General features: G+C 37.1%; 1 protein-coding gene across 2 annotated transcripts in view; it reads right to left on the bottom strand.

Annotated features, from left to right (window-relative positions):
- Window positions 1-27335, bottom strand: part of EMCN (endomucin) — a 102846-nt gene that overhangs the window by 20377 nt on the left and 55134 nt on the right. The window contains exons 4-7 of one of the 2 annotated variants that reach the window (XM_043571718.1): window positions 26169-26279; window positions 14388-14426; window positions 2214-2306; window positions 1689-1742 (exon numbers count right to left, since the gene is read on the bottom strand). In XM_043571718.1, the coding sequence (XP_043427653.1) occupies window positions 1689-1742; window positions 2214-2306; window positions 14388-14426; window positions 26169-26279 (297 nt within the window). The remainder of the gene's footprint in view (window positions 1-1688; window positions 1743-2213; window positions 2307-14387; window positions 14427-26168; window positions 26280-27335) is intronic. The other variant, XM_043571719.1, reaches the window with a different exon arrangement.

The following is a 27335-nucleotide window of genomic DNA, read 5'->3' as shown; positions in this document are numbered from 1 at the left end:
TTGAAGACATTGTCAATTAGCGTGGCTGTTGAATTTAACAGTAAGTAGTTTACTGAGCAAAAGCATGCATGCATCCTTCCTTCTTCAAACATCACTCTATTAGACATATTATATTTTAGGCAAAGAAGATTTATCTGATTTAAAGGTTTTGCTCTAGTTGTCATTTCTGACATATCCACTTGATGTCAGTCTTGCAGCCTTTTGAAATAAAATTGTAAACCTAAGGGAGCTGGTTCCTCACCTTAGTTAGACACTGGAGAAGTGAAGCAAATGGAAGACTGGAGATGTCCTCTAGACTATGGTGTGACCCACATTCACACATTATATTCTTTACTACTGTATAATAAGGTTACTAATCTATCATCTATTATCTCTCTATCTGTCTATCATCATCATCTATATCTCCCATACTGGAACTGCTCTAGTCATAATGTTGGCATCCTAAAATATCACAAATATCTTTCCATAATGATATCTTAAAACTAGAAACAGCATAAAATAGCACAAGTGGATATAAGTGGAAAGCAGAATCGATTTCTAAAAGTGAACACATGGTCCAAGAGAGATGTATGTGGATGTGGTCATGCATTTAAGGGAGAGGTGTTGTGACAGTAAGTTAGAGTGAGTTTTTAAGAGGAGAGTCTTGCTGTTTTGCTTTGTTTTTAGCACCTGCCTTATGTTCTGACAGTCATTTCCCAAGACAGCTGTCATGAGGATACAACCAGAGATGCAGAGGTTATAGTTCTTATTTAATTAGTTATTCTTAGCTGCTTGCATATGTACTCCTTATATTTATTCAATTCTTTTGTAGGATGGCTAACACTTCCAATTTTATGGTTAAATGCTTGTTTCATATTAGACCTTGAGTGAGATCATTGGTGCCTCCCAAAATGAAGATGCCACGAATTAGCACGTCAGTAAATGTAATGCTGACTTATTGAATACGATGGCTTTACCTAAAATTAGACAATCTTTTCTAATCCAGTTTCATATACATTCACTTTATCCTTAATTTCTAGAGAAATTAATGGATTTTTTTCTATTCAGTCCTAGAATACACATGCGTTATATGACATATATATGTTTTTGCTAAAATGGGGCATTTCTTTAAAGGCCATTTTTAACATTAAGGTAGAGTTCTCTGAAGATAAACAATTCATTTTTATAGACCCCTCTGCCTGTGCACTTTTGCTTATCTGAGACTAGTCTCATCAATTCACCTTGACCCTAGGTGGTAATTGCTGAGCACCAAAGTAAGGAAAAAATCCCAAGGGTGTGCTCATTAAAACCAGACTCAAGGGGCACCTCGGTGGCTCAGTCAGTTGAGCATCCGACTTCAGCTCAGATCATGATCTCACGGTTTGTGGGTTGGAGCCCTGCTTCAGGCTCTGTGCTGACAGCTCGGAGCCTGGAGCCTGCTTCAGACTCTGCGTCTCCCTCTCTCTCTGCCCTTCCCCAACTCATGCTGTCTCACTCTTTCAAAAATAAACACATTAAAAAATTAAAAAAAAAAACAGACTCAATAGTAGGAAATTCTTAAGCGAGCAGCAGTTAGATAGAATTATAATGGGATTGCAGGTTCAGTAAAGTTGATAAAGGCTGTCTATAATTGAATCCTCTCCTTTATCAGTCACATTCAAACGTTCTGCGTATTTATCGCCGTGAGTGAAGATATGTCCGTTACTCACTGGAATAAGAGGGGCTGGCTGAAGAAGAGCTTGCATTTTTTGCATCCTCAGTATCTATTATTTTAAGAAAGAAAAAAAAATAAATCACCTTTGGTTAATGTATGCCATTTTCCCAGTCCTTCCCCACCCACCCTCTCCTCCCATTTAAGCAAGCCTCTGTGATCTATAAGTATGATGCTTCAAGCGGAAAACAACAACAACAATAAACCAAAAAACCAAAAAAACAAAAAAACAAAAAAACAAAACTATCTCATTCTGAAAGGGCTCTGTTTTGCACATCAAGTTTGGTAGGGAGTTAATGTATACAACTTGATGAGTTTGGACAAAGGCATATACCTGTGAAACTATCATCACAATCAAGGTAATAGATAAATCTATCACTTGCAAAGTTTCCTTGTGTCCCTGCAGTTTTGTTTTGTATTTCGATTATACCTCAATAAAGCTTTTTAAAAAAGACTGTAGGGTTTTCTTGGTGAGAAGAGATCAAGTAACCAAGCTTCCACTCATATTACACAGAAGTCATACCTTGAAACTGGGAGATGTTTCCTGGAATTGTTATTGATATTGAGGGTAATGTACTGGCATTAGAAGGTGATGTCTCTGGATATAGAGTGTTAACTGTAGGGAAATCACAAATGCAGTCAGACGAGGGTATTGGTTCCTCTTACTGAATTTCTTTGTGGCTGTAAACAGTTTGCATTTCTGAAGACCCGTGAAAATGGTTTATTGTTGAATAATAAGATACATACAACCGTACACTTAATCATAAGTTCATCTATTCTTCCTGTAAAGACGATTAAATTTGGAATCACAAAACCTGGGCGTCAGCATCACGTCTTCGAGAACTGGCCAAGAAAGCTTGAGCAAGTCTCTTTTCCTAAGCTGCTGCCTTTATCACCTGCTTCATGAAATTCTTGTGGGATGTGAATCTATTCAAAAACAGTACTCACATTTCAGATATTACAACTTTGGCGGATGGTGTTTTTTTTTCCCCCCACTGCACTTAAAATAGACATAAATGCATAGGACTTCAGATTTTATCGTGTTTCTTGGTGGTTGAAGAAAAGATTGCAGTTGAGGCTTTGATTAGAAGGATTGGCTGGGGAAAATATCAAGGAAAATTCCTTCATTTGCACTTGTAAAGCTCAGTAGTTGTTTACATTTATGTGCCTTCTTTAGAATAACTGCTGCTTGGTTGCATTTCTGCCACCGTCCATGCTCTTTTCTTCCAAAGGAAATATTAACTTTAACTTATTATTCTCATTAATGTGTTTACTTAAGTCAACATCTGCAACCTTCAATCAGAAGGACTGAAACAAAAATTATAAATAAAGTTGCATTATTCAAAACCCACCAATCTCAATAAGTTGCAAGGAAATATAAATACCTAAGTGCTTCATAAACTGAAAGCATCTATCCTCGTGAATTTGGGATAAAGCACAGTTTGCGTTTCGAATGATTTTGAAAAAGAATTATTTTTCAAAGAATGTAGTTTGAAAGGATTTCTTTTTATCACACCTGCTTGGCTTGCCTCGCTGCTAAATTTTAAGTTCTGGCAGTGTGAAGGCCATAACCCCCACCATCCTCCACCTGGAGCTCTAACTACAGTGGGTGTGCAGTGATATGTAGCTGACTGCTTGGCTGCACCAAGAGGCTTCTCTTACAATTATGGCCCCCTTAGGAGTATGGGTGCCATGTATAATTGCACCAAAGAAATTGATATCGCCTATGACTGCCTTGGATCCTTCTTTCTTTGCCACCCACAGTCCATCGCGCATTGCATGCTCATGCATTTTTGACATCTGTGGGGGAAGAATGATGTTTCGAGTCTGTACTGTTCTTGCCATGCAAGGGATCTGTGGGAGGAAGCTAGATATATGCCCATAAGAACAAAGAAAAATGTCAGACTAGTGCACTAAACAGGCAGAAAAAGAAGTACTTCATGAAAGACTGGGAGCTAGCTGAAACCTTGGTACTTTTAGTTGTTTTTTCCAGCGTCAAGTGTTTTAGTGAGAATGTTGCTCTTTTGATTGTGTTGGTAGAGAACAAGATGGTAATTAAATTACCAATGGCATTAATTCACCTGGGATTTCCCAAGGCTTAATTTTCAAGACTCCAAATCTTATCTTACTACCTTCTCTCTTTTAAAAAAAATGTTTATTTTGAGAGAGAGAGTGAGAGCAGAGGGAGAGGGAGAGAGAGACAGAATCCCAAGCAGGCTTTGCACTGTCAGCACAGAGCCCAACGTGGGGCTCAGTCTCATGAACCCGGAGATCATGACCTGAGCCAAAATCAAGAGTCGGATGCTTAACCAATAAAGACACCCAGGTGCCCCTATCTTACTACCTTCTCACAGACAAGCTAAATGGCTATAATTCTAAATATAACCTATGTGGTTTATATAAAACTCCAAACTTTCCTACTTCAAACATGTTGATAGTCCAGTGCCAGTTCTTAGTGCTAATGATCCATAGGTTAACCCTTCAAGAAGAGTTAACCCTTCTTGAAAGAAGAATGTATTGGCTCCTTGGACAAAGAGTTTAAATTTTTTGTTTTTCTTTTAACTGAAATGTTCAGTTAATAAATCATTTTTGAAACCAGTACATCTACACACACGCAATTACACACACACACACACACACACACACACACACACACTTTACCTCTAATAATGTGCAGTGCCTTCTGGTGTTTTGTTTTCTCTTGTCTTTTATTTAATATTTACAATATTGGTCATGACCCACTTATGGAAATTAACTTACAGGTTTGAGATAGCCTATTAGAATGCTCATATTGATGAAATTGTTATTCTTGGCTTAATTCATAAATTGTGGGCCTAATGGAATTCTTTCTGTGACTAAGATAGAAGGATCCATGGTGTGTTCAGAGCTGATAATCTCTGTGGATTTTGTTGAGACTCTATTATCCTATATTACTATTGAAGCAGCATTGGCAGAAGATGTACAAGAGAAGTATAGTGGAGTATTTAAGAGCATGATTCTGAAGCCAGAGTACATGGGTTCAAATCTGACTATAGAACTGGTTTCCTGGAGAATTTTGGGCAAGTCACTTAACCTCTTTTTTTTTTAATGTTTATTTATTTTTGAAAGAGAGAGAGAGCATGGTCAGGGGAGAGTCAGATCAGAGAGAGAGGGAGACAGGATCTGAAGCAGACTCCACACTGTCAGGCAGAGCCAGATGTGGGGCTCGAACCCATGAACCATGAAATCATGACCTTGGCTGAAGTTGACGCTTAACCAACTGAGATACCCAGGTGCCCCCTCATCCTTTTTAAATTTATTTATTTTGAGAGTGAGGGTGAGAGTGCAAGCTGGGGAGGGGCAGAGAGAGAGAGAGAGAGAGGGAGAGAATCTCAAGCAGGCTCCATGCTTTCAGCACAGAGCCTGAGGTGGGGGCTTGATTCCATGACCCCAAGGATCATGATCTGAGCTGAAATCAAGAATTCGATGCTCTACTGACCACACAGGTGCCCCAGGTCATTTAACCTCTTTGTGCTTGAGTTTCCACATGTACCAATGGTGATTATAATAGTTCTATATCATAGTGTTATAAAAGTTAAATGAGTAAAATTATATTTAAATTGCTTAGAAGACTACTTGATACTAATATATTTATATTATATATAATATTATTATAATATCATAATATAATATGATATATGCTATATTATTATATTATATTATTTTATAATAATATATTTTTTATTATATTGTGATTAGGCCTCTAAAGAGTTGTACCTTTCACCCAAAGTCAACTTGTCTAACTTTCTCAAAAAATTCTTAGTGTAAAAATATATGCAATAGACTTTATGGATACCTCGATGTTTCTAGATGCTTCTTTTCTCTAGCCAGGAACCGGAATAACTGAAGTATATAGTGCTCTTAGATGACATAGATTTACTGTTTGACCCTGACTTTTGGTGATTGTAACGATTATTGAATTTCAGATACGTTCTGTCATAATTTAAATATAGTTTGCAAGCTTCAGGCCAATGCTTGGAACAGGCTGTTTGAGGTAGAGACCCTCAGAACCAAGTCTGTTGTAACAAGGTGCATCCAAATTTACCCCACTGGCATCAGACAGTGGCATATATTTGGCCCTTGCTGTAAAGCAATTACCTGATGAACCATTGGGCGTTTTAAAGACAGAAGGCCTTATTGATATCTCAGCATACCTGTGGTGGCAGTGAGAATGAGCCTTAGAAAACTCCAACTACACAGGAAGTGTAATTGACCAAGGTTCCCCACCTGCTTTCTGAAATTCATTGCTGTGTTCTTGCTGATGCCATGCCTCTCCTAGGCTGAGCCTAACAGGCCTGTTCCTGGGAGCCGCAAACTCCTCTGAGGAGAGACTGGGGCTGCAGGAGTCCCTGATGGCCTTTTTAGAGGAGGGTATATGTGATACATCGGTATTAACGGGAGAAAAGTGTGAGTGGCAGCAGAGGATAAAACATTCTATATGAGAAAGAAAATACAGCTATATATTCTTTTTTTATTTCTTGTATGTTGCCTACACTTCTTTCTAAACACTTCTTTTTGCTTCTTTCTGAACACTTTCTAAACTTTCCAGATGCTTTTTTTAAAAATTTCTTTTTAAGTTTATTTATTTATTTTGGGAGAGACAGAGACAGTGCAAGTGGGGGAGGGGCAGAGAGAGAGAATCCCAAGCAGGTTCCACACCACCAGCACAGAGCCTGATGCATGTCTTGAAACCATTAAGCTGTAAGATCATGACCTAAGCCGAAACCAAGAGTCACACGCTTAACCGACTGAGCCACGCAGGCGTATGTTTCTAAACGCTTTCTAAACTTTCTAAACATTTTCTAAACAGTCCTTTTTACTTCTTTCCAAACACTTTCTTTTTTACGCTTAAAGAAGTACCTAAGGAGTTAAACTTAATTGAATTGAATGATTGTTTCCCATTATTTATAAATAACTGGGACACGTGTTTAAATTGCAATTTGGTGGATTCATCTCTCATTTTAAAAAATAACTTTTGAGCATTTGACACAATGAGTCATTCCTCCTGAACACCTTTGCCTCATGTGACTTCCGGTAGAGCACAGCTTATGGGCTAATCTTCTTGGTCTCTTTGGCTGGTTCCTCCTTTATCTGACTTGATCTTGGAGGGTCCCAGGGCTTAGTCCGTAGTTCTCCTCTCTAACTATGCTAATTTCTTTGATGATCTCATTCAATTTTAAGGCTTAAATACAATATCAATGCTAATGATCCCCTAATTTATATTTCCAGACCTCATTCTTAAACTCCAGATTCATAAAGCCACCTTCTTATTCAGCAAATAATAAACATCTTAAATTCCACGTGTCCAAACTTGAACTTCAATTTTATCTTTAGCCTTCCCATCTGGCAATCATTCCTTCCAGTGGTTCAGGCCAAAGATCTCACAGCTATTTTTGCCTCATCTTTTATAACCTATCCCACATGCAGGATCACCAGGAATATATCTATTGGTTTCACCTCCAAAATATATGCAGAATTTGGAGACTTCATGCCACCTACCCTGTGACTATGCTGGTCCAAGCCAACACCATCTCTCTCCTGGAAAACTACCAAAGTATTTTTGCTTCATCTGACAGTCTTTTCTTAGCTCTCAGATTTATATTTATAAAATATGAGTCAGACCATGTCACTACTTTGCTCAGAACCCCCAATGTTTCCCCATTTCTCTTATGGAAAAAGCCAAAGCCCTTGCAATAATCCTCCAAATCCTAGGCAATCTGCCTGGCAAATCCCCTGCCCCCATACCTCACTAACTCTAGAGGTTCGCAAACACACTGGGCCTCTCCTCAAGTTCTAGATCTGCCAGGATCCTCTTCCTCTACATATTGGTTTTCTTACTTCCTTGTATTTACTTAAGTCTTTTCAGGAAAGCTCACCTTGACCACATTTTTCAGTACTGTGAAATGGTCCCCACCTTTCTTCACCTCTCCGGCACTCACGATCCCTCCTTCCTACACTGCTGTGCATTTTCTCTTTCTTGTAACACTTACCATCTTCTAAGTAAGATCCTTGAGGTCAAGGATAATATTTTGCTCACTGGTGTCTCCCAAATGTTAGAACAGTGTCAGGAAGTACAGTCCATAAGCCTTTGCTCTATGGATAAACAAATTTTTTTTTTTTGTAGAAATGACTACTGTTAAAGATAAAATGAATTAATGAGCATACCTTTTGAATCTTAATATTTGGACTGGTACATATTTAAAATAATTGTGTCATTAGTATGTTCATCTGTTCTACAATAAGAAAAAAGTAGACAGCTACTCTGGGTCTAACAGGAGATATTGAAGGAAATACTATGGAGTACAAGAGGTATTTATTGCCTTTAAGGAGCTTACATTCTAATAGAGGAGGTGAGAAGCACAGCCCAAAGTTGATAGATGTGAAACAAGAAATAAAGAATAAGACAGAACAATATGTCCGGGATCAAAATAAGAGAGACTCTGTTATTTCTTACTGAGTTTTACTTATGAGCTAACTCTTAACAAAAACGATCTGAGGAGCTTAAGCAATGATATATACCACGAGGTGAATACGATAGAAATAAGAAATCAGAACCAATGCAAATGGATGAAACAAACAGGCTCCTTTTAAGAGTTAATAACAAACATAACACAGTTTCTGGTGCTCCTAGAAGAACTGACCCTGAGCATCCTTCAACTCAGGAAAAGGAAGCACAGTCTACTCTAGGCTTTCATTATCAGAGGAAAAAAAAAGGTTTATTCTATAAGTAAGTGGCATATAAGTGGTGCAGGCAATAAATGCTGAGAGTATGGCTGGTACCATTCTGTGTTTTGGGAGGGGAATTTGCTGATATGATCCCTGAAATCTCTTCTAGCTTTAAGATTTTGGTTTCTTGTCAAAGTTCCTTTCAATCCAGATTTTGTCATAGCTAGAACATATTTTTGCCTATAATGGCACCCTCTGTTTACTGAATGGGCAAAATATCAAAGGGGAAGTTTTCTGCTCTCATCAGACTTTACGTTTCTAACCTTGGCATACTCTTTCTTTTTTTTTTTTTTAATGTTTCTTTGTTTCTTTTTTCTTTTCTTTTTTTTTCTTTTGAGAGAGAGAGCATGAGCAGGGGTGGGATAGAGAGAGAAGGGGACAGAGGACCCAAAATGGGCTCTTCACTGACAGCAGCAAGCCCTATGCAGGGTTGGAACTCACGAACCATGAGATCATGACCTGAGCCGAAGTCCGATGATGCTCAACACACTAAGCCACCCAAACGCCCCAACCTTGGTGTACTCTTAAAGCAAGGCAGAAAAAGTTTTATCTCAAATCTCTTTCACTTTGCTTTGGGCCATTGGTGTGACTAATCTGAGGTAACAGAATCTTTTAACCCAGTAATAACTGTGAAAGGAGATTTATTTACCTCAGGTAAGTTTTTGGAATTACATGTTGAAGAAAGAGGCTGAATTTTTTGTGATTTGAATATGAATGGCTATTAATTTCCAGAAAGTTATATAATATACAAAGAATGAATGAGGCACCTTATTCTGGAACATTTTTAATCTCCTGCTTTCTACATGAGAGATTCTGTGGCTCTAAGACACAAGGTAACACATCTGACAGTAAGTAGAACTAAAACATAATAAACCAAGTAGGACTCACAACTTCCTTCTCCCTTCTCATTATACCATGTAACCAACGGATTTTAAGTGAGTTTAGTTTATCTTACTTGTTAATGGAACCATTATCGATGAGGCCAGTGACATCTTTTCTCCACATTCTGAAAGGTTTAGAATGTTCTTACCCTTCCCCCAGCACAGATACATCATCTTACCTTAAATTTACAAGGTGGATAATATGACTTGAAAACACTGAGAAGCTTTACAATATGTAACCATGTCAGTGCTATGCTTTCTGAGAATGTGAAGCTTTTCAAAATATAGGCATTAAAATATTAAATAGGATTTTTATTTTCCAATCCTTTCGGGACACTATGTGTTGTGGGAATTATTCCAAGTGTTTTACAGATGTTAACTCATTCAATCATTGTGTTGTAAATATTTTCATTTTACAAAGTGGAAACTGAAGCCCAGAGACATGAAGTGATTTGCCCAAGATGACAGAGCAAGTAGGTGGCAGAGTCGGGATTTGAATGCAGGCTCTAGAGTCTGTGCTGTTAAATACGATTATGCTGCCTGCTACAGTATTTCAGCAGGAATGAGTTACAAGTCCATGTCTCCTATTTTTGTTACATAAAATATAGTTTATTTAAATTTAGACTCCAATCAAGACAACCTTCTTCTCATCAAAACAAACTAAACACCTCCTTCCTTCAACGGGCCAAACCAGACTATGCAGATACGTACAAGGAGAGAGAATTATTCCTAATATATTAAATAAAGCACATTGTAGATTTTATAAGGCACACACCATTAGTAGTAACATTGAAATGTATTGGTTTTTAAAGCAAACGCTGGGTAGCTAATCAGTTGAGACTGAGTTCCTATTGACCTTCTGTGTAGACTAGAGAGTCACACGCCCTTCTTGGAGACTCAGCAGATTTCCAAACTAGAGGAGAAACCACCTAGCTATACCCAGATATATACAATTTCTTAAGTGAAAGTTTATGGCAGACCCTACCACATAAATATTGACATACCCCATTAGTGAGTTCTTTTATTCTCAACCAATCTTTTAAACATTATACAATTTCCAGGTTTAAAAAAAACAACAACAATAAACCTTTAGGTTTGCTATATGTATTTTTCTAGCTCAAGTGGATTCTAACTGAACAATAGTGCCAAGATTCTGTCATTCAGAGTTGGAATACTCAGATAACTAATTTTCTGTATAGAATGATCGATGCTTACATTATATGAATTCCTAGAGATCAGCGACCAATTCTCAAACATTACATAGGGTGTTGAGCGCAATGAATATGCCAGGAGGGAGTATCCTCCTTTTCAAAGGCCAGTGGTCACGTTGGGTGGGATTTGTCATGTCTGTTCTGGCTTCTAATTTTCCATCAAAATTAACATCTACAACACAGTTGAAGTTGTGAAACACAGTAAAAGAAAGTAAAGAAGATGGGTACAATGAGATCTTTCAAAGTTGTATTGTCTACTATGGGAATGTTGCTGCAACAATTAATTTTATTTGTCAAGTTGACTTGGCCACTGAGTCCCCAGATATTTGGACAAGCACTAGTCTGGAAGTGTTTGTGATTATTTTTGAGGATATTAACATGTGGATTAGCAGACTGAATAAAGCAGACTGCTCTCCAATGTCGATGGCTCTCCATCCAATCAGTTGAAGGCCTGAATAGAATAAATTGGCTGAGTCTCAGTAAGAAATAAGGAGTGGGGCGCCTGGGTGGCTCAGTCGGTTGAGCGTCCTACTTTAGCTCAGGTCATCATCTCGTGGTTCATGAGTTTGAGCCCTACACTGGGCTTGCTGCGGTCAGCCTGTCAACTTGGAGCCTGCTTTGAGTCCTCTGTCCCCCCTCTCTCTTCCCCTCCCCTGCTTGCATGCTCTCTCTCTCACACAAAAAATAAATAAAAGCATTAAAAAAAAAAGAAGGAATAAAGAACAAATTCTTCCTGCATCACTGTCTTGATCTGGAACCTTGGTCTTTCCCTGCATTTGGACTCAAACTAAAATATTGGCTCTTTTTGGGTCTTGAGACCGCTGGCTTATAGTCTGGAATTTAACCATTGGCTCTCTTGGTTCTCAGGCCTTGGACTGAATGTACACATTGCTCTCTCTTGGGTCTCTAGGTTTCCAGCTTGCTGACTGCAGATCTTGGGACTTCTCAGCTTTCAAAATGCATGAGCCAATTCCATATAATAAATCTTTACACATAGATATATATAGTTTCTCTGGAGAACCCTGAGTAATATAGTTGTATTTTCCAGAAAGTTGAAGGCAACTGGCTTATTTATTTCCCCATACACTGAGGCATATTGGTCCATTTTTCTTCAAATCTAAGGTCTCTTATCAAAGAAATCAAGAGTTTCATTTTCAAGGACACGTTATTAGCTATGCTTGTCTGTGGAAAAGTGATAAGGCTAAAGAAAAGTGAATTCCATCATTAAAATTGTTGTGATGGCTACGTAATTCCTACGTATCTATGGAATAGATACCCCTGCATCACTTTTTCTTTGCATTTCCTCGCTAGCTCTGAACTCAGAGCTAGAAAAATGAGTATGCAGGATAATCTGGAAGCTAGGCGGTCATTTCTTACACAAACATTTTCCTCATCTTTCTTAAACTGCTTTCCTAAATCTGATATATAACACAACCACAGCTAAAGGGGGAAAAATTTCTCCCTCCCCAATCTTAACATACGGTTAAGAAGTTTGAAGTTTGTCTATGACACATCATTGTAGACCTATATGGCTACTAAAATTATTACAGTTATTTACCATGCTGATTAGTTTTTGTTGGTAACCCTTAATGGCAGGCTCCATGTATCACTCACAACTATTAGCTAGTGTTACATGTAATAGAACAGAATGACTATTTATTAAATTCCCAGCTTAGTGGCGATTGGTTGAATATATGGTTCTGTGTATTTAGTAGAGTATTATGCGAAATTTGTGGTCTTACCATATATATTACAGTGGGTAGTTGACGTTTGACCTTCCCACTTTAGACATGGAGCATGAATTCTTCAGACATGGAGCATGAATTCTTCATGCTTATCATCATTAAGCACAACAATCAACCTCGTATTGCCTTTCCTCTATTAAATTGAATGAATGTTCATGTCTTCCAAACTTGATCAGTGATTTCCCTATAACTATAACTATCTTTTTTATTATGTTAGCCATTATATCTACATACAATTTCTTAGAATTGATGCTCTATGTATAGTTGCCCTTACTTACTTTGAATTCTCAAAAAGTCTTTATATGAAATAATCATCAATTTATATACCCTTAATAATATTTTTTGAAATCAGAGGTAAAAACATAGTTTTTCTAAGAAAATGAAAGATGGATGCATAATATGAAAGGAAATGCCAAATGTGAGAACCATATATGATGCATTTTAGCCCATATTTATAAAAAGGTGGCAGTACTAATAATTCTGGGGGCTAGAATTCTACCTCAACTTTTACCTAAAAAAGAAATACTAAGTATTTCAAGTAAGATGCCTATTCTTGACCATATTTTTGATCAAACTGTTTCACAATTTGATATTTGAACACTTTTGATAACAAATGATTGAACAAACAAATGATTATAGTTTCCAACAGATATATAATTAATACCTTGTCATTAGACTTTTTTTTTCAGTGAGTCTGGACTTAGTCTTTACCTGTAACATATATCTTTGAAGTTAAAGACTGACTTATCTTATAGTTTATAAAGTCAGTCTCATTTCTTTTTAGTACACTGATCAAATCAATGATGTGTTTATTATCTGTTTTAGAACTAGTTTCTGTAGCTCAAACTATAAATGGTGTAAATGGGCTTTCTATTCCAGTTAAAAATCAACTATAGTTAAAGCTAGCATTTTGTAAATTAATCTCTCAGAGGATTCTTCAGTGCCTCCTTAAAGGGAACTGATGATTTTGGCAGCTTCTCAATTCTCTTCCATCTGTAACTTCTCCTGGTTAACTAGTCCATGAAGCAGAAAGGAAGGACTTCTCCAGAACAGTGCAAACCATCAGCCAATGGATGCACTGTTTTTATTTTTTGTTTTGCTTTGTTTTTCCCGGTGCATTTTCTAGTGCATTTTAGACTATGCAAATGGAAGTAAGTATTTAAAAAAATACAGTGACACAGGAAAATAAAAAGAATTAATATAAAAATAACTTCTGAATTCATGAGATATATTGTGTAGAAGATAAATAATCAAATGTTAACAGCATAATCCTTTCAGGTTTGAGTTCCTTGAACACATGATGCAGGAGGTAGACTATGATGATTATTTAGTACATTTGCTCTGAAAATGGAGTCGCTCATAATTTTCACAGCTTTAGTTTTCTGGCTTTGTAAAAAAGGGACATGATCTTCTAAGTGTATTTCACATATTCCTCATTTTTATACGTACCATAGGTGAGCAAGATTGAGAACCTAAGAGCTTTATCATTTATAAAAGTACGAGGTGGGATGTAGGAAGATAAAGTCTCCCAAATAATTACGATTTCAACACAACAGAAGGGTTCAATGGTACCATCTGCCTCTGCCCAACAATCTTTTTCAGTTTCTGTTGCGCCATCGTCCTAGATTTACTCATTTTAAAACTTAGGATAACAAAACAGGAGCACTTCTTGGAGTGATAATATTTTAGGCTTCACTGTGGTTTGTAACATCAACTCCCCGACTGCCAGGATCAGGCTGTGTTGGGAAGCACAGAGAAGACAGAGACATACTATGCTTCTGGGAGAGGGCATGCCAACCACAGAAACAGACGGGGAAGAGCGGATTCTGGGCAGAGGACTCTTCCACAGGCTTCATGCATTTACCAGGACTGATTCCACTCACTCTGGCCACAGGGCACTCAGGCACATCCTATACTCTGATCTGCATTTTATTTATTATTTATTTTTTTAATACAAGTTCTCCTAAACATGTTAGTTGTCATGTCATGTTTTCTCTTGTACTATTTCCTCTGCCCTCACACTGACTGATCTCCTTTTATCTCATTTTGGGGATCTTTCTCATGAATGTTCTCAGAGAGGAGAAAATGAACTTACCTGGTGTTTCTGTTGTTTTGATTGAACTCTGATTCTCAGCTTTAGAGAAAAGAAAAGAAAAGAAAAGAAAATCACTACAAGGAAATGTTGACTGTCCCAATTGTTACAGGTCGTAAATGGATATAGATCCTACTTCATTTCTGATGCACTTTTCTTTGAATCATAAAATCACAAGGTGTTCCTGGTTAGAAAGACTTTAGAGCGAAGGTCAGCCATTTTTTTTTTCTTAAAAGGCCAAATAGTAAATATTTTAGGCTTTGTGGGTCATAAGTCTCTGTAGCAAGTATTCAACTTGCCGTTGTGGTGTGAATGCAGTCATGCATAACACCTAAAGAGTAGGTATGGCTGTGTTCCAATGAAACTTTACTTACGAAAACAGGTGGGGTGCTAGACCCCGTCTGTGGGCCACAGTTTGCTGAATCCTGTTTTAGAGCATCTGGTACAACTCCATATCCTCAATAAGCCAAGAAAATGCAGACAACTACAAATCCTTTGGGCGGGGCTTAATGAGTGACATGGCCATGTGTCATATTCCCACTAAGAGATGATGCATTTCCTGACCTGAGAGAGACGCAGGAAGGTTCGGACAGATACCTCTCAAACTCAGGGAATTCCTTTAACATAAACATAGTTCAGATGAGCTTTCTACAATAAAATTACTTGAAAAAATTACAATCAAAGATCACTTCAACAACTTTGAGTGTATGTACCATGAACAAAATCTGTCATGTGAAAAATAGAGAAAAACAGAGAAAATGATTTTAAAATAACCAGAAGCCCAATAGCGATAGTTTAAAATATCCATTTGACCCCTTTGTGTGTTCACTTGACTGCCTATCAGCATCTCGAATTTAACATGCTTAAAATAGAACTCTTGACTGGTATCCTTATATCTTCCTCTTCCCCCACTTTCTTGGTTCAGTGCATGGTAACATTGTCCCCCAGCTGCACAAGCCAAAAAGTAGTAGCCTTCCGTGATTCTCCTCTTTTTCTCACCCCTATGGGCTTTGGCTTCAAAACATATTCCAAATATATTCATTACTTAATTGGCTACTGTTCATCTAGCACCGATCTCTCTCCCTAGTACCTGCAATAGCCACCTAGAAAAATCTATTTAAATTTAAGCTTCACTACTCTAATGGCTCCCTATTCCTTTCATTATGGATGGTAAGTCTTTACAGGACACGACCCCCTGTTTCACCCTGATTGGTAGATAACATCATGGAGCTCTTCCTACCTTGGGCTCCTCTGCTCACTCTTCCCTGTGCCTTGGTGTTCTCTCAGGCTACGCTCTGGCTTCCTTCTATCTATCGTGACTCTGCTCAGATGTCACCACTTAGAGAAGTCTTCTCCAACCACCTCACCTAAAGCGGACTCCTTATTTCTCTTCAAACTCCGCCACTCGGCTTCGTTTGCTCAACAGTCCTTTTATTACCACATTGACATTTTTAAAATGTACTTGCTGTCAGTTGACTATGACTCCAGGAGGACAGAGATGGCATGTTTTATTCAGAGCCGCAATTTCAGTACCTACCACCAGGTCTCTAGTAAAAATGTGGAATGAGTGAGTGAGAATAGGAAATAACAATAGTAATAAATAAGACAAATTCTACTTACCTGCATTCAATTTTTCAGGGAAAAGAATGTGTTATTTAAAATTGCCAGTTGGACAGCACTCTCAACAATAGCCAAATTATGGAAAGAGCGTACATGTCCATCAACTGATGAATGGATCAAGAAATTGTGGTTTTTATACACAATGGAGTGCTACGTGGCAATGAGAAAAAATGAAATATGGCCTTTTGTAGCAACGTGGATGGAACTGGAGAGTGTGATGCTAAGTGAAATAAGCCATACAGAGAAAGACAGATACCATATGGTTTCACTCTTAGGTGGATCCTGAGAAACTTAACAGAAACCCATGGGGGAGAGGAAGGAAAAAAAAAAAAAAAGAGGTTAGAGTGGGAGAGAGCCAAAGCATAAGAGACTGTTAAAAACTGAGAACAAACTGAGGGTTGATGGGGGGTGGGAGGGAGGGGAGGGTGGGTGATGGGTATTGAGGAGGGCACCTTTTGGGATGAGCACTGGGTGTTGTATGGAAACCAATTTGACAATAAACTTCATATATAGAAAAATAAAATAAAATAAAATTGCTAGTTGGATAACTATAGCTACCATTAAGCATACTCTTAGGATTAGTTCCACATATTATTTGCTGATGTCTGCAAGGGACAGACAATTACCATTCTGCAGATCTACAAATATTAGCTGAGAAAAGTGAAACCCCTTTCTCAAGGTGGGGACAACGATTATAAATTACGTGTGTTCATTCTAATGTCTATCCTCTTCTACTAAAGTAGACAGTTTTTCTATCCACTAACCCACCCTGAATGGAAAATTTATGTAATTAATTTTTGCTTTTGATAACTAGTTAAAATACTTTTGAACATGGCATAATGCTGTATTTGGAAGATGCAGTTAAAATATTTATCAGCTGCTAGAGGATTAGGATGCAAAGACAATTAAAACCCTTTGTTCCTATTGCTATGAATATCAGGTCATAACCTTTCTTGCTGATAGACTTCATTAAGAATGAAAAAAAATTAAACTTGTATCAGACAAAACCTGATTGTTCTGTATTTAGTTTTTTTATTAGCCTTCAGAAATGCATAATAATTTTAGAAGGACGTGTCATTTATAAAAAAATGAACTATGTCTTAAGGCTTAGCTGAATCAAAATAATAACGCATGTCAGTGCAAAACCCTTATATTGAGTGTATGAAGAGGTCCAGACTTTCTTTTTTTTTTTTTCAGACTTTTATATATGAATGCATATGCTGTTTTTTTGAGGAACAAATTCTGCAGATCTTAAATATTTAATCAAAACTAAAATAGATACCTTTTTTGTATGAAATCAAAGAGAGATTATTTTGAAAGTAATGAAGTGTTTTCATACGGCACTTCAAATTTGGATTCAGTTCTGTGGCCATAAAAGTTTATTAAAGATGAATGTTATAGAACACGGATAAAGTGGGAATTCATGAAATGTGAAGTCATTTACAATTGTTCCTGAGTTTTACTTGTAAGTTTCATAATACATGTTTTTAGAAAAATCTAGACTCTGATCTATAGTGAAGTGAGTAAAGTCAGATAGCAAATGAGTGTAGTGCATGCTATTAAGCTACTCTCAAATTTAACTATTTACTAAAGACCAAAATCTTAGTCAAAGTGGTTGGCAACTTTAAATCTGTTTGTTGAGTTTTATTCTATGAAATGGAAGTATTATGAAATGCAAGAGAACTTCTAAATTTTCAAACTTAAATCCACATTAATCGAAAACTATATTCAGTTAGCTTTTAAAACAGAAAGCTTAAACAGCAAAACAACAAACAACTTTGCTAAATATCGTCTTATAAAGAATATTGTGCTCCTAACTATATATGCATATATAACTGTATATAGTTATGCATAGAAAATGTCACTAACAGGAAAGGAGAAAAGGTACATTCCCATATATATTCCATATATAATTCTTTACTGATATGCTTAAAAATAATTTACTATGCCCAATTCATGTTTTCCTTATCATTTTCTTATGCACAGTGTTGGCTGAGTCATTATATGTGACATTAGAGTTGACCCCAGATCAACACAGGTTTGAAATGTGTGGGTCTACTTATACACGGATTTTTTTTTTTTTGGTGCAGTGTAGGACTATAAATGTATTTTCTTTTCCTAATGATTTTTTAAAATTTATTTATTTTTGAGAGAGAGAGAGAGAGAGAGAGAGAGAGAACTAGAACGGGGGAGGGGCAGAGAGCAAGAGGGAGACACAGACTCCAAAGCAGACTCCAGGCTCTGAGCTGTCAGCACAGCCCCACGCGGGGTTCGAACTCAAGAACTGCGAAATCATGACCTGAGCCAAAGTTAGATGCTTAATGGACTGAGCCATCCAGGAGCCCTTCCTTATGACTTTCTTAATAACATCTTCTCTTCTTTAGGTTACTTTATTATAAGAATACAGTATATGATACATATTACATACATGTGTTAATTGACTACTTATGTTATTTGTAAGGTCAACGGTAGGCTATTAGTAATTAAGTTTTTGGGGAGTCAAAGTTATACGTGGGTTTTCTACTGCCCAGAAGGTCAGCCCTCCCAACCCCCATGTTGGTCAAGTGTTAACTTGTATTTCTGGTTTGGCTAAACCATGACTTGTGTATGACTCAGACTTTGTTGTCCTAAGAATTCCTCTTGTATCTGCCCATGTGAAACAATACAAACTAATTAAATATCATGTAAGAGATGTTATGATTAAGTTCCCAGATAAGTGGCATAGGTATATGGTGCAGTTCCCTAAGGAAATAATGAGCCTGGGTGATCTGATAAATTAATAGTTTCCAAAGGATGAGATGCATAGTGTTTATGAGATTCCATAAGGCAGTACTGGAAAGTGACATTAAATAAGATTGAAACATTCAATGAGAATGTTATTATCTTTTCAGCTTTCTTTCAGTTTATTTGGTTTTTTTCAATGAGGAACTTTCAAAATTACAATTTAATGCAAATGTGTGATGAATACCTAACATGTGCTTATCTTGATTTATTTTTTTAAACAAGAATGACCAAGCCTTAAACAAAGAGCCTTTGGCAAGCAACAAAACCTAGCTACAACTTAATTATATTTTGTTTTGTTTTTTAATTTGTTTTAATATTTATTTATTTTTAAGAGAGAGAGAGACAGAGTGCCAGAGGGGAGGGGCAGAGCAGGAGAGGGACACAGAATCTGAAGCAGGCTCCAGGCTCTGAGCTGTCGGCACAGAGCCTGACATGGGACATGAACTCATGAACCGTGAGATCATTACCTGAGCCAAAGTCAGATGCTTAACCCAGTGAACCACCCAGGTGCCCCTTTAAATTGTTTTTATAGCGATTTTATAGCTACTGTTGATGCCTAATGAAACACATTTTTCATTTACAATGGTTTTCTTTTCAAGCAAATTTAAGAACAAAAAGTGCATCAGTTTAAAGGAAGCTAATAAATAATAGTGCAAATGGTTTACATATCTCGTAACACTCATTAAATTGTGGGAAATACTGAGCTAAAATCTTGTAGAGGCCCTTGATGGATGTGTAGAATCGGGATAAGCAATTGGAGGAAAGAAGAGAGGAAGAAGAAATAGGAACATGCAAATGAGGAGCTCAGGATGAAAAAGCCGGTCAAGAATAAATCTGGCCTGATGGGTGAACCACCTTTCTTAGAATCACAGGCTTATATTCTGGGCCAGCCAATCAGCCGATTTGTGTTGTAATTGGTGAACACTTACTTGTCAAGCATATGATTCACACAATTAAAAGCAAATTGTGGGGTGCCTGGGTGGCTCAGTCGGTGAAGCGTCCAACTCTTGATTTCAGCTCAGGTCATGATCTCACAGTTCATGAGATTGAGCCCCGTGTCAGGCTCTGCACCGACAGCACAGAGCCTGCTTGGGATTCTCTCTCTCCCTCTCTCCATGCCCCTCCCCCACTAGCATGTGGTCTCTCTCTCAAAATAAATAAATAAACTGACTTGTTTTCTACTACCTTTATATACTTCATATAAAATAGTCATGATGAGAACAAATAGGGTATAGTGAAGAGTTTATGAGTTTTGAGGCAAGAAAAACAGTGTTTGAATTTGATTCTTTTAATTTAACCATGGCCAAGTCATTTAGTCTTTCTGAACCTATTTCCTTATTTGAAACTGGTGTGATAAATACCAACTTTGCCTGGCCTTTATAAGGATTATTATTAATAAAATAATAGCTAACATTTATTATGTTTACTTGCCAGGAATTGCTTTAAGCTTTGTGTATTTTATCTCTTTTAATCTTCACAAGAATCCTACAAGGTTATGATCTTCTAGCTCTTTTACAGATGAGGAAACTGAGGCACAGAGAAGTTAAGTGGCTTATCAAAGGCCATAGTACAAATAAACGATTGTGTTATTATTTGAGCCTGAGCAATCGCACTTCAGAATCATGCTTCATAACCAATAAGCTAACTTCCTCTTGGCATGATTAAAGAGCTTAATTTTTATTTTAAGACGGGTGTGGTGCCTGAAAAAGCAGGGCTTGAGCTTAGGTCGTTCTCATGTTTAGCTACCAGTATATCTAAAATGTCTATTTGGTTATTGTACAATTATCTCTGGTTTTGGTGCAGACATAAACTCCATACTAAGCTGGAATAAATTATAGAAGAAAGATACGTATTTGATAAACTAGTTACTATTTGTAAATGTTATTACTCTTCCTTAATAACCTACTGATGACTTATAAATGTTATTCATTTCTACTTGACAGAAGCCAGATTTTAAGTCTGTAATATTGTCTATGCTGTGGTAGCAGGAAATCTGGCTTGGCAAAACCCTTGTAGGTATTTGGACCAAGTCCTTGCCTTCGTTGAGTTAAGTATTGGCATATTGTCCATCTCGATCTGCCTTCTACGTATAATCTTATCCACATTCTTTCCTCAGCCAAGTGAGAATTCACCAGCAAGAGAAAGAGTAATAGTTTTCCCTTCCTTGCCAATCTCTTGCAGTGTGTACCGTGCTTGCTTTTAAATCTGGTTACAGATACCTACGTGATTAAATGACCAGCAAGAAAAGCACCTATTTTGCTGTCTCCTCTCCATCTTCCTCTTCCTTTACTCTTCTCTCCTCAGAAACCAACTGAATGTGCACCCAGTACCTGGGAATAGGACCTTATTGGAACAGGTCTTTGCAGTTGTAATTAAGTTAAGGAACTTCATAACTTCAGGCATCTGTATAAGAGAATGCACAGTGTCCGGGTGGCTCAGTCGACTAAGGGTCCGACTTTGGCTCAGGTCACAATCTCGCAGTTCATGAGTTCGAGTCCACGTCAGGCTCTGTGCTGAGAGCTCAGAGCCTGGACCCTGCTTCAGATTCTGTGTTTCCTTCTCTCTCTGTTCCTTTTCCTGCTTACACTCTGTCTTGTTCTCTCTCCCAAAAGTAAATAATAAAAACATTAAACACTCAGAAAATAAAAAAGAAGAAAATGCACAGACAGAAAGAGGAGACACAGAGGGAGGAGAAGGCATGTGAATACACAGAGAAGAAGACCATGTGAAGACAGAGGCAGAGATTAAAGGGGTGCATCTACAAGCCAAGGAATGCAAAGGCCTTCTGGCGGCCATCCCTAAACACTAAATTAGTGATACTTTCTATCTTAAAAATTCTGGAATTCCAGGAACATGTCTTCTCCAGGTTGAATAAAAGAGTAACATAGGAGAAATACACAGAACTTTAAGAGAATGGGAAATGATTAGAGATAAATGGTTTGAGGACTTGCTTCTTTTTGATCTACATCCTTTCTAGGGAGTAAAGCAATAAATTTCACTAACTCTTCTTTACTTGAAATCAAATCTACACTTCAGATGAGGTACCCACAGTGCTTTTACCTGATAGTTACTATCCAAGGATCCATTACCCTATGTTTAAGAGGAAGATAAAGCTTCAGCTGTTCAACCTTCTCTTACCAGTAGATTGTTTGGTTCTCCTCCTGTCTCTGGCTCTTGGGTTTGCTAATTTTGAATATTTATGTGCGTGATGGGTAGAGATGGAAAGGGAACATTGCTCTGCTAACTGGGAATCTGGGCTAGCTCCTGGTTTCATCAGGCGCAAATGGAAATGCGTGCAAACTCATTACAGCAAATGGATTCCATACTAAGCAGGAAGCACCTTGAGAAACAAGAGAGGCCTGAGGAGAAATGACTACCCCAAAAATGAGTTTTGTAAAAAAAATATCTAAAGGATTTAGTATGGAACTGGTTAATCAAATGGCAAATGCAAAGAGTAGCAGTAAATACCTTTATTTAATTATCTTGCTTTCCAGGGTGCCTTATTTTTCAAGAAATAGCTTTGTGGGTGTATTTTTTTTTAAACTACTTGGAAGAAAGCCACTTCAAACTGTGTTTAGAAGCTAAATAAATACAATAGTCCCCAGAACAGAGATGCATAGGGCATTTTACTGCATAAATCAAAGTAAAATTAGGAGTCTTAATGGACTCATGGGGCTGACCACACACTTCTGTATAAGTGCTAATTTTAATAAACCATGGTCCCTGAATGACATTTTCCTAATCAGCGACTGAATGAGTATTAGTGCAGAATACAGATTATTTGAGCTTAGTCTTCAACTGCTATACATTTTGCAGATGCATATTTATTTTTATTCTTGTTTATATTCAGGACAATCATATGATGAAATGGATGGGGTTTTGGTCTGCTAAAGGTACCTTACAGACATATATTGCCTGCAAAATAGATTCTACTTAACAGAAGCCAAAACACTACCACAAGGAAATGTTCTACATATGAAGGAGCAATGGCCCCTCTCTTCAAATTCCTCTATGTGGAAATTGTCTCATTAAATAAAACCATTAGTTCACAGTTATGGTATGAAATTAGGCTCCTTCTATATAACCTCCTTTATGCTATGCTAAAGAGAATTCAATATAATGGGAAAATGGATGTTCCCGATGTGTTTCTATTTTTTTTTATGTTTATTTTTGAGAGAGACAGAGTGTGAGCAGGGGAGGGGCAGAGAGAGAGAGAGAGAGGGAGACACAAAATCCGAAGTAGGCTCCAGGCTCTGAGCTGTCAGCACAGAGCCCAACGTGGGGCTTGAACCCACGAACGGTGAGATCATGACCTGAGCCGAAGTTGGATGCTTAACCAACTGAGCCACCCAGGCGCCCCTGTTCCTGATGTACTGGGCCTTGCACATCCCACTTGCCATCTCCTTCTACCATAGAGATCTCCCAAGAAGAGACTTGGAGAGTCATCTATAGCTGTTTCTTATTAAGGACTATGGATATGCCAAGAATGCCTTTATTGTTTATAATGGATGGTATGTGATAAGGCTGTTATGGCAGATTACTAGCTTTTCCAGTCAGGATATTTTGAATAAAAATACAAATTACTTCACACCATGGAGGCCAGGATTTGGGAAGTGCTTATAGTGACGATATATGTGGTTGGAGCTAGAAAGTTGTCTAAGCTCAAGGGAGCTCTAGGTCTTGCCGCTCTCTCTGTCTCTCACGAACAACTTAATCTTGCTCATGGGGTCTGTTCATCTCCCACATCCCTTCTCTCCATTCTTCCCTATCAATTTTTATTATTCATACCATCTGTTTGCTTATGCCATAGGTATGCACAGGATTCGTCATGGTTGTCTCAGACTCACTCTGTTGAAACCTTTCTGCTTCAGTTTTCACAGCTAATCACTTTTTCATTTGTTTGAGTTTTCTAGTTAAGGTTACACAGAAAGTAAACTTGATTAGACTAGCTCAACATTTTCTTTCCTTTTGTTTTTATTTTATTTTATTTTATTTTATTATTTTATTTTATTTTTTAATGTTTATTTTGAGAGAGAGAGAGAGAGAGAAAGCAGGAGAGGGGCAGAGAGAGAGGGAGAGAGAGAGAATCCCAAGCAGACTTCTCACTGTCTAAGCAGAGCCTTGACATAAAGCTTGAACTCATGAACCATGAGATCATGACCTGAGCGGATATCAAGAGTCAGGCACTTAACCAACTGAGCTACTCAGGTGCCCCTCCTTTTATTTTTAGATAAAGTTTTATAAAAAAATTCACAACCAAACTCACTCATTTTAAGTGTACAAGTCAATAATTTTCAGTAAATTTATAGAGCTGTACAACCAAGACTGTAATCCAGATTTAGAATATTTTCAACATAAAAAACTCCCTTGGGACTTTCTGCAATCAATCCCCAGTTCCACCTCCAGCTTTAGGCAACTACTTATGTGGTTTCTGACCCTATAAGAATGTCTATTCTGGATGTTTCATATAAATAGAAATATAAAATATGTGATGTTTTTTAAAAGGCTTTTTTCACTGAGCATAATGGTTTTGAGGTTCATGGTATTACCACATGCATCAGTAATTTGTTCCTTTAAATTGCTGAATAGTAGCCCATTGTATGGATATCCTGTTTTAGAATGATCCAAACCCATTTCAAATGGAAAAACCAATGGAATATTCCAACACACCAGTTAGTGGGCATTTGGATTGTTTCCAGTGTGACTATTATGAATATTGTTACTATTAATAATGTCTCAAAAACACCTGTCTTGATTACTATAGCTTTAGAGTAAGTTTCGAAGTTAGCTTATGTAAGTCCTCCAACTTTGCTCTTCCTTGACCAAATAGTTTTAGCTATTCTAGGTATTTTTCATTTCCAAATATTATTTAGGATCATTTTATCAATTTCTAATGATTTGCTGTGATTCTATGATTCTGATAGGAATTGAATTGAATAAATTAGTCAAATATTTATCAATGGGGGGGAATGCCAACTTAAAATATTCAGTCTTTCCATCAATGAATATGTAATATCTCTCCATTTACTTATTTAATATCTCGCAGAACAATAGTTCATTGTGCAAATCTTACACTTCTACTATTAAATATATTCCTAAATATTTTATTCTTTCTGGTGCTTTTGTTAATGTCACTATTCCCTTAATTTTATTTTTGAATTGTCATTATTAACATGCAGAAATATGGTTTATTTTTGTATCTCTTATATCTTGTGATAGGAAATACTCTATTAGCTTTAGTAGTTTCTGAATTTTTTGGTTTTCTACATAAATTATGATATAGTATGCTAAGCAAATCTGTTTTATTTCTTCCTTTCAAATCTATATGAATGGATCTATCTGTCTGTCTATCTATTCTACCTACCTACCTACCTACTTACCTGTCATCACCTTATTGTCCTATCTAGGACCCTTGGTTATAATTTTGAAAAGAATGGACTCTTCGCTGTGTTCAAGATCTTAAGAGGAAACCATGAAATATTTCACTATTAAGGATGATGTTTTCATAGATACCCTTTTCAGTTGGGGGAAATTACACTTTATTTCTAGTTTACTGAAATTTCTAATTAAAAGTGGGTACTAAATTTTGTCAAATGCTTTTTCTGCATCTACTGACTCCACCAATATAGTGCGTTGCTCTACTTGATTTTCATGTAATAAGCCAGTCATACATTCCTGGATGAAAATCACTTATTTATGTTTTCTATCCCTTTCTGTATCTTGCCAAAGTTGGTTTGTTAATATTTTATTAAGGATAGTTGCATCAATGTTCATGAAGGATATTGGTTTTCTTTACTTGATTTTGTTTTCTTTTCATTCTTTTCTAGCTTTGGTACGAGGATAAAGCTGGCCTCAAACAATTACTTCTGTAGTGTTCCTTCCTCCTCTTCCTGAAAGGATTTGAGAAGAATGGTATCATTTCTTTTGAATATAGAATTCAGAGTTGAAGCCATCCTGCTTGAAGTTTTCTTCATGGGACCATTTAAAATTTCTAATGCAATATCTTTAATTGTTTCTATATCTTTTCAGACTACCTATCTTATTGAGTCAATTTTAGCAATTTGTTTCTAAGAATTTTCCCATTTCATCAAAGTTTTCTAATTTGTTGCCAAGGTCACTTTTTGTGCTTTGTGTCAGGGGATATCATAGATTACTGTTTGGCCTTAAAGTGATCTTTCCTGGCACCCACCCATTTGTGGCTATGGAGGGATAAAGTATCACGGTACAAAGCCAAGTTGCCAAATGGTTGTCCAATTTGGTAGAGACCAGATAAGACAAGTGGGGGCATGGTTCTTCGGTAGCTGTGGGCTGGAAAATGTTCTGAATTTAATGCTATCCAACATACAAATTTAACATTTCAGCATGAATTTTTACACTTACTCTTGTGTTGGGAACTCTGTGATGTTGAAGCAGCGTTGGGAAGTGGAGGATTTGTCACTGTTGCATTTGCAGTGGTGAACTCATTCTTCATGACACCCTTGGTTGTGTTTCCTAATGATGTAAAAGGATAAGCAGCCATCAGGGGTATAACCAATAAATAATCTCATTAGCATTAATATTAAAATTCAGTTACAACTTGAACTTTAGTTACTGAAAGTCTTCTGATCAAGACTTAGAAATTCAACATTTTGGTGAGTACCTTTTGGTGATCAGTTAATTACATCAAGAAAATGGAGGAATATTAGACTCTTCTGTATGTCTGCTATAGGTTATCTCATTTGAACAGAACAGTAATCCTATTAATTAAGTAATAATTATCATCATTCTTTAACATATGAGATTCAGAAAAGTTAACTTCCCCATTTTCATGTAACTTGTAACAGAAGAGAGGCAGGATCTGAATCCAAGCCTTTCTGATGCAAAAGTTAATCACTCAGCTACCCTAGAAAGGGGGTGGTAAGAAAGGTGGTAAGAAAGAAAGTAGTTTAAGATGGTAGTTCCCATGCTGTCTGGGAAAGAATTTTTAGGTGGGTGGAATAGACAGCAGGAAAGGGATAACAGGAAGTACATAGAATAAACTTTACATTTTTTTGGCAGAAGGGGAAGGAGAATTAACAACAAAGGAAAGGTAACCTGAACTTACAAAAATAACACTGGAATATGACTACTTGAAAAAATTTATATTTACACAAATATTATAAAAACAAAATGATGAATGGCCCTCAGTCTTTTCAAAGTCTAATGTGGAGAACATTGGGTTAGTGAAGAAACGACAGACATGATGATTAGTGCGTGCTTAGAGTTAACTAGATATGATGGTAGCTGGAGGTGGGAGAAATCAGTTTAATAGATTTCTTTCACAACGTAGGCTGAATTGCTGTTTTGAATTGCCAATCAGCTTCCGTTCTATACCAGCAAGCATCTATAGTGTAATGCAAATTTTTAATGCAGTTGAGAGATTCATGCTGGAGAAATTGATAGTTTGCAAGAAGCCCTCATAGACATTGGGCTAATATGTTTTCACACAAAAAGGCTTCAGGAATTGGTATGCCAGCAAAATATAAATATAAATTCAAATATAGGCCATAGCATTAACACTGCATATGG

This window comes from Prionailurus bengalensis, chromosome B1 (assembly GCF_016509475.1).
Source record: "Prionailurus bengalensis isolate Pbe53 chromosome B1, Fcat_Pben_1.1_paternal_pri, whole genome shotgun sequence".
Lineage (NCBI taxonomy): Eukaryota > Metazoa > Chordata > Mammalia > Carnivora > Felidae > Prionailurus > Prionailurus bengalensis.
Note: the sequence above shows the minus strand (reverse complement) of the source record. Positions and strands in the feature narration are given on the sequence as shown.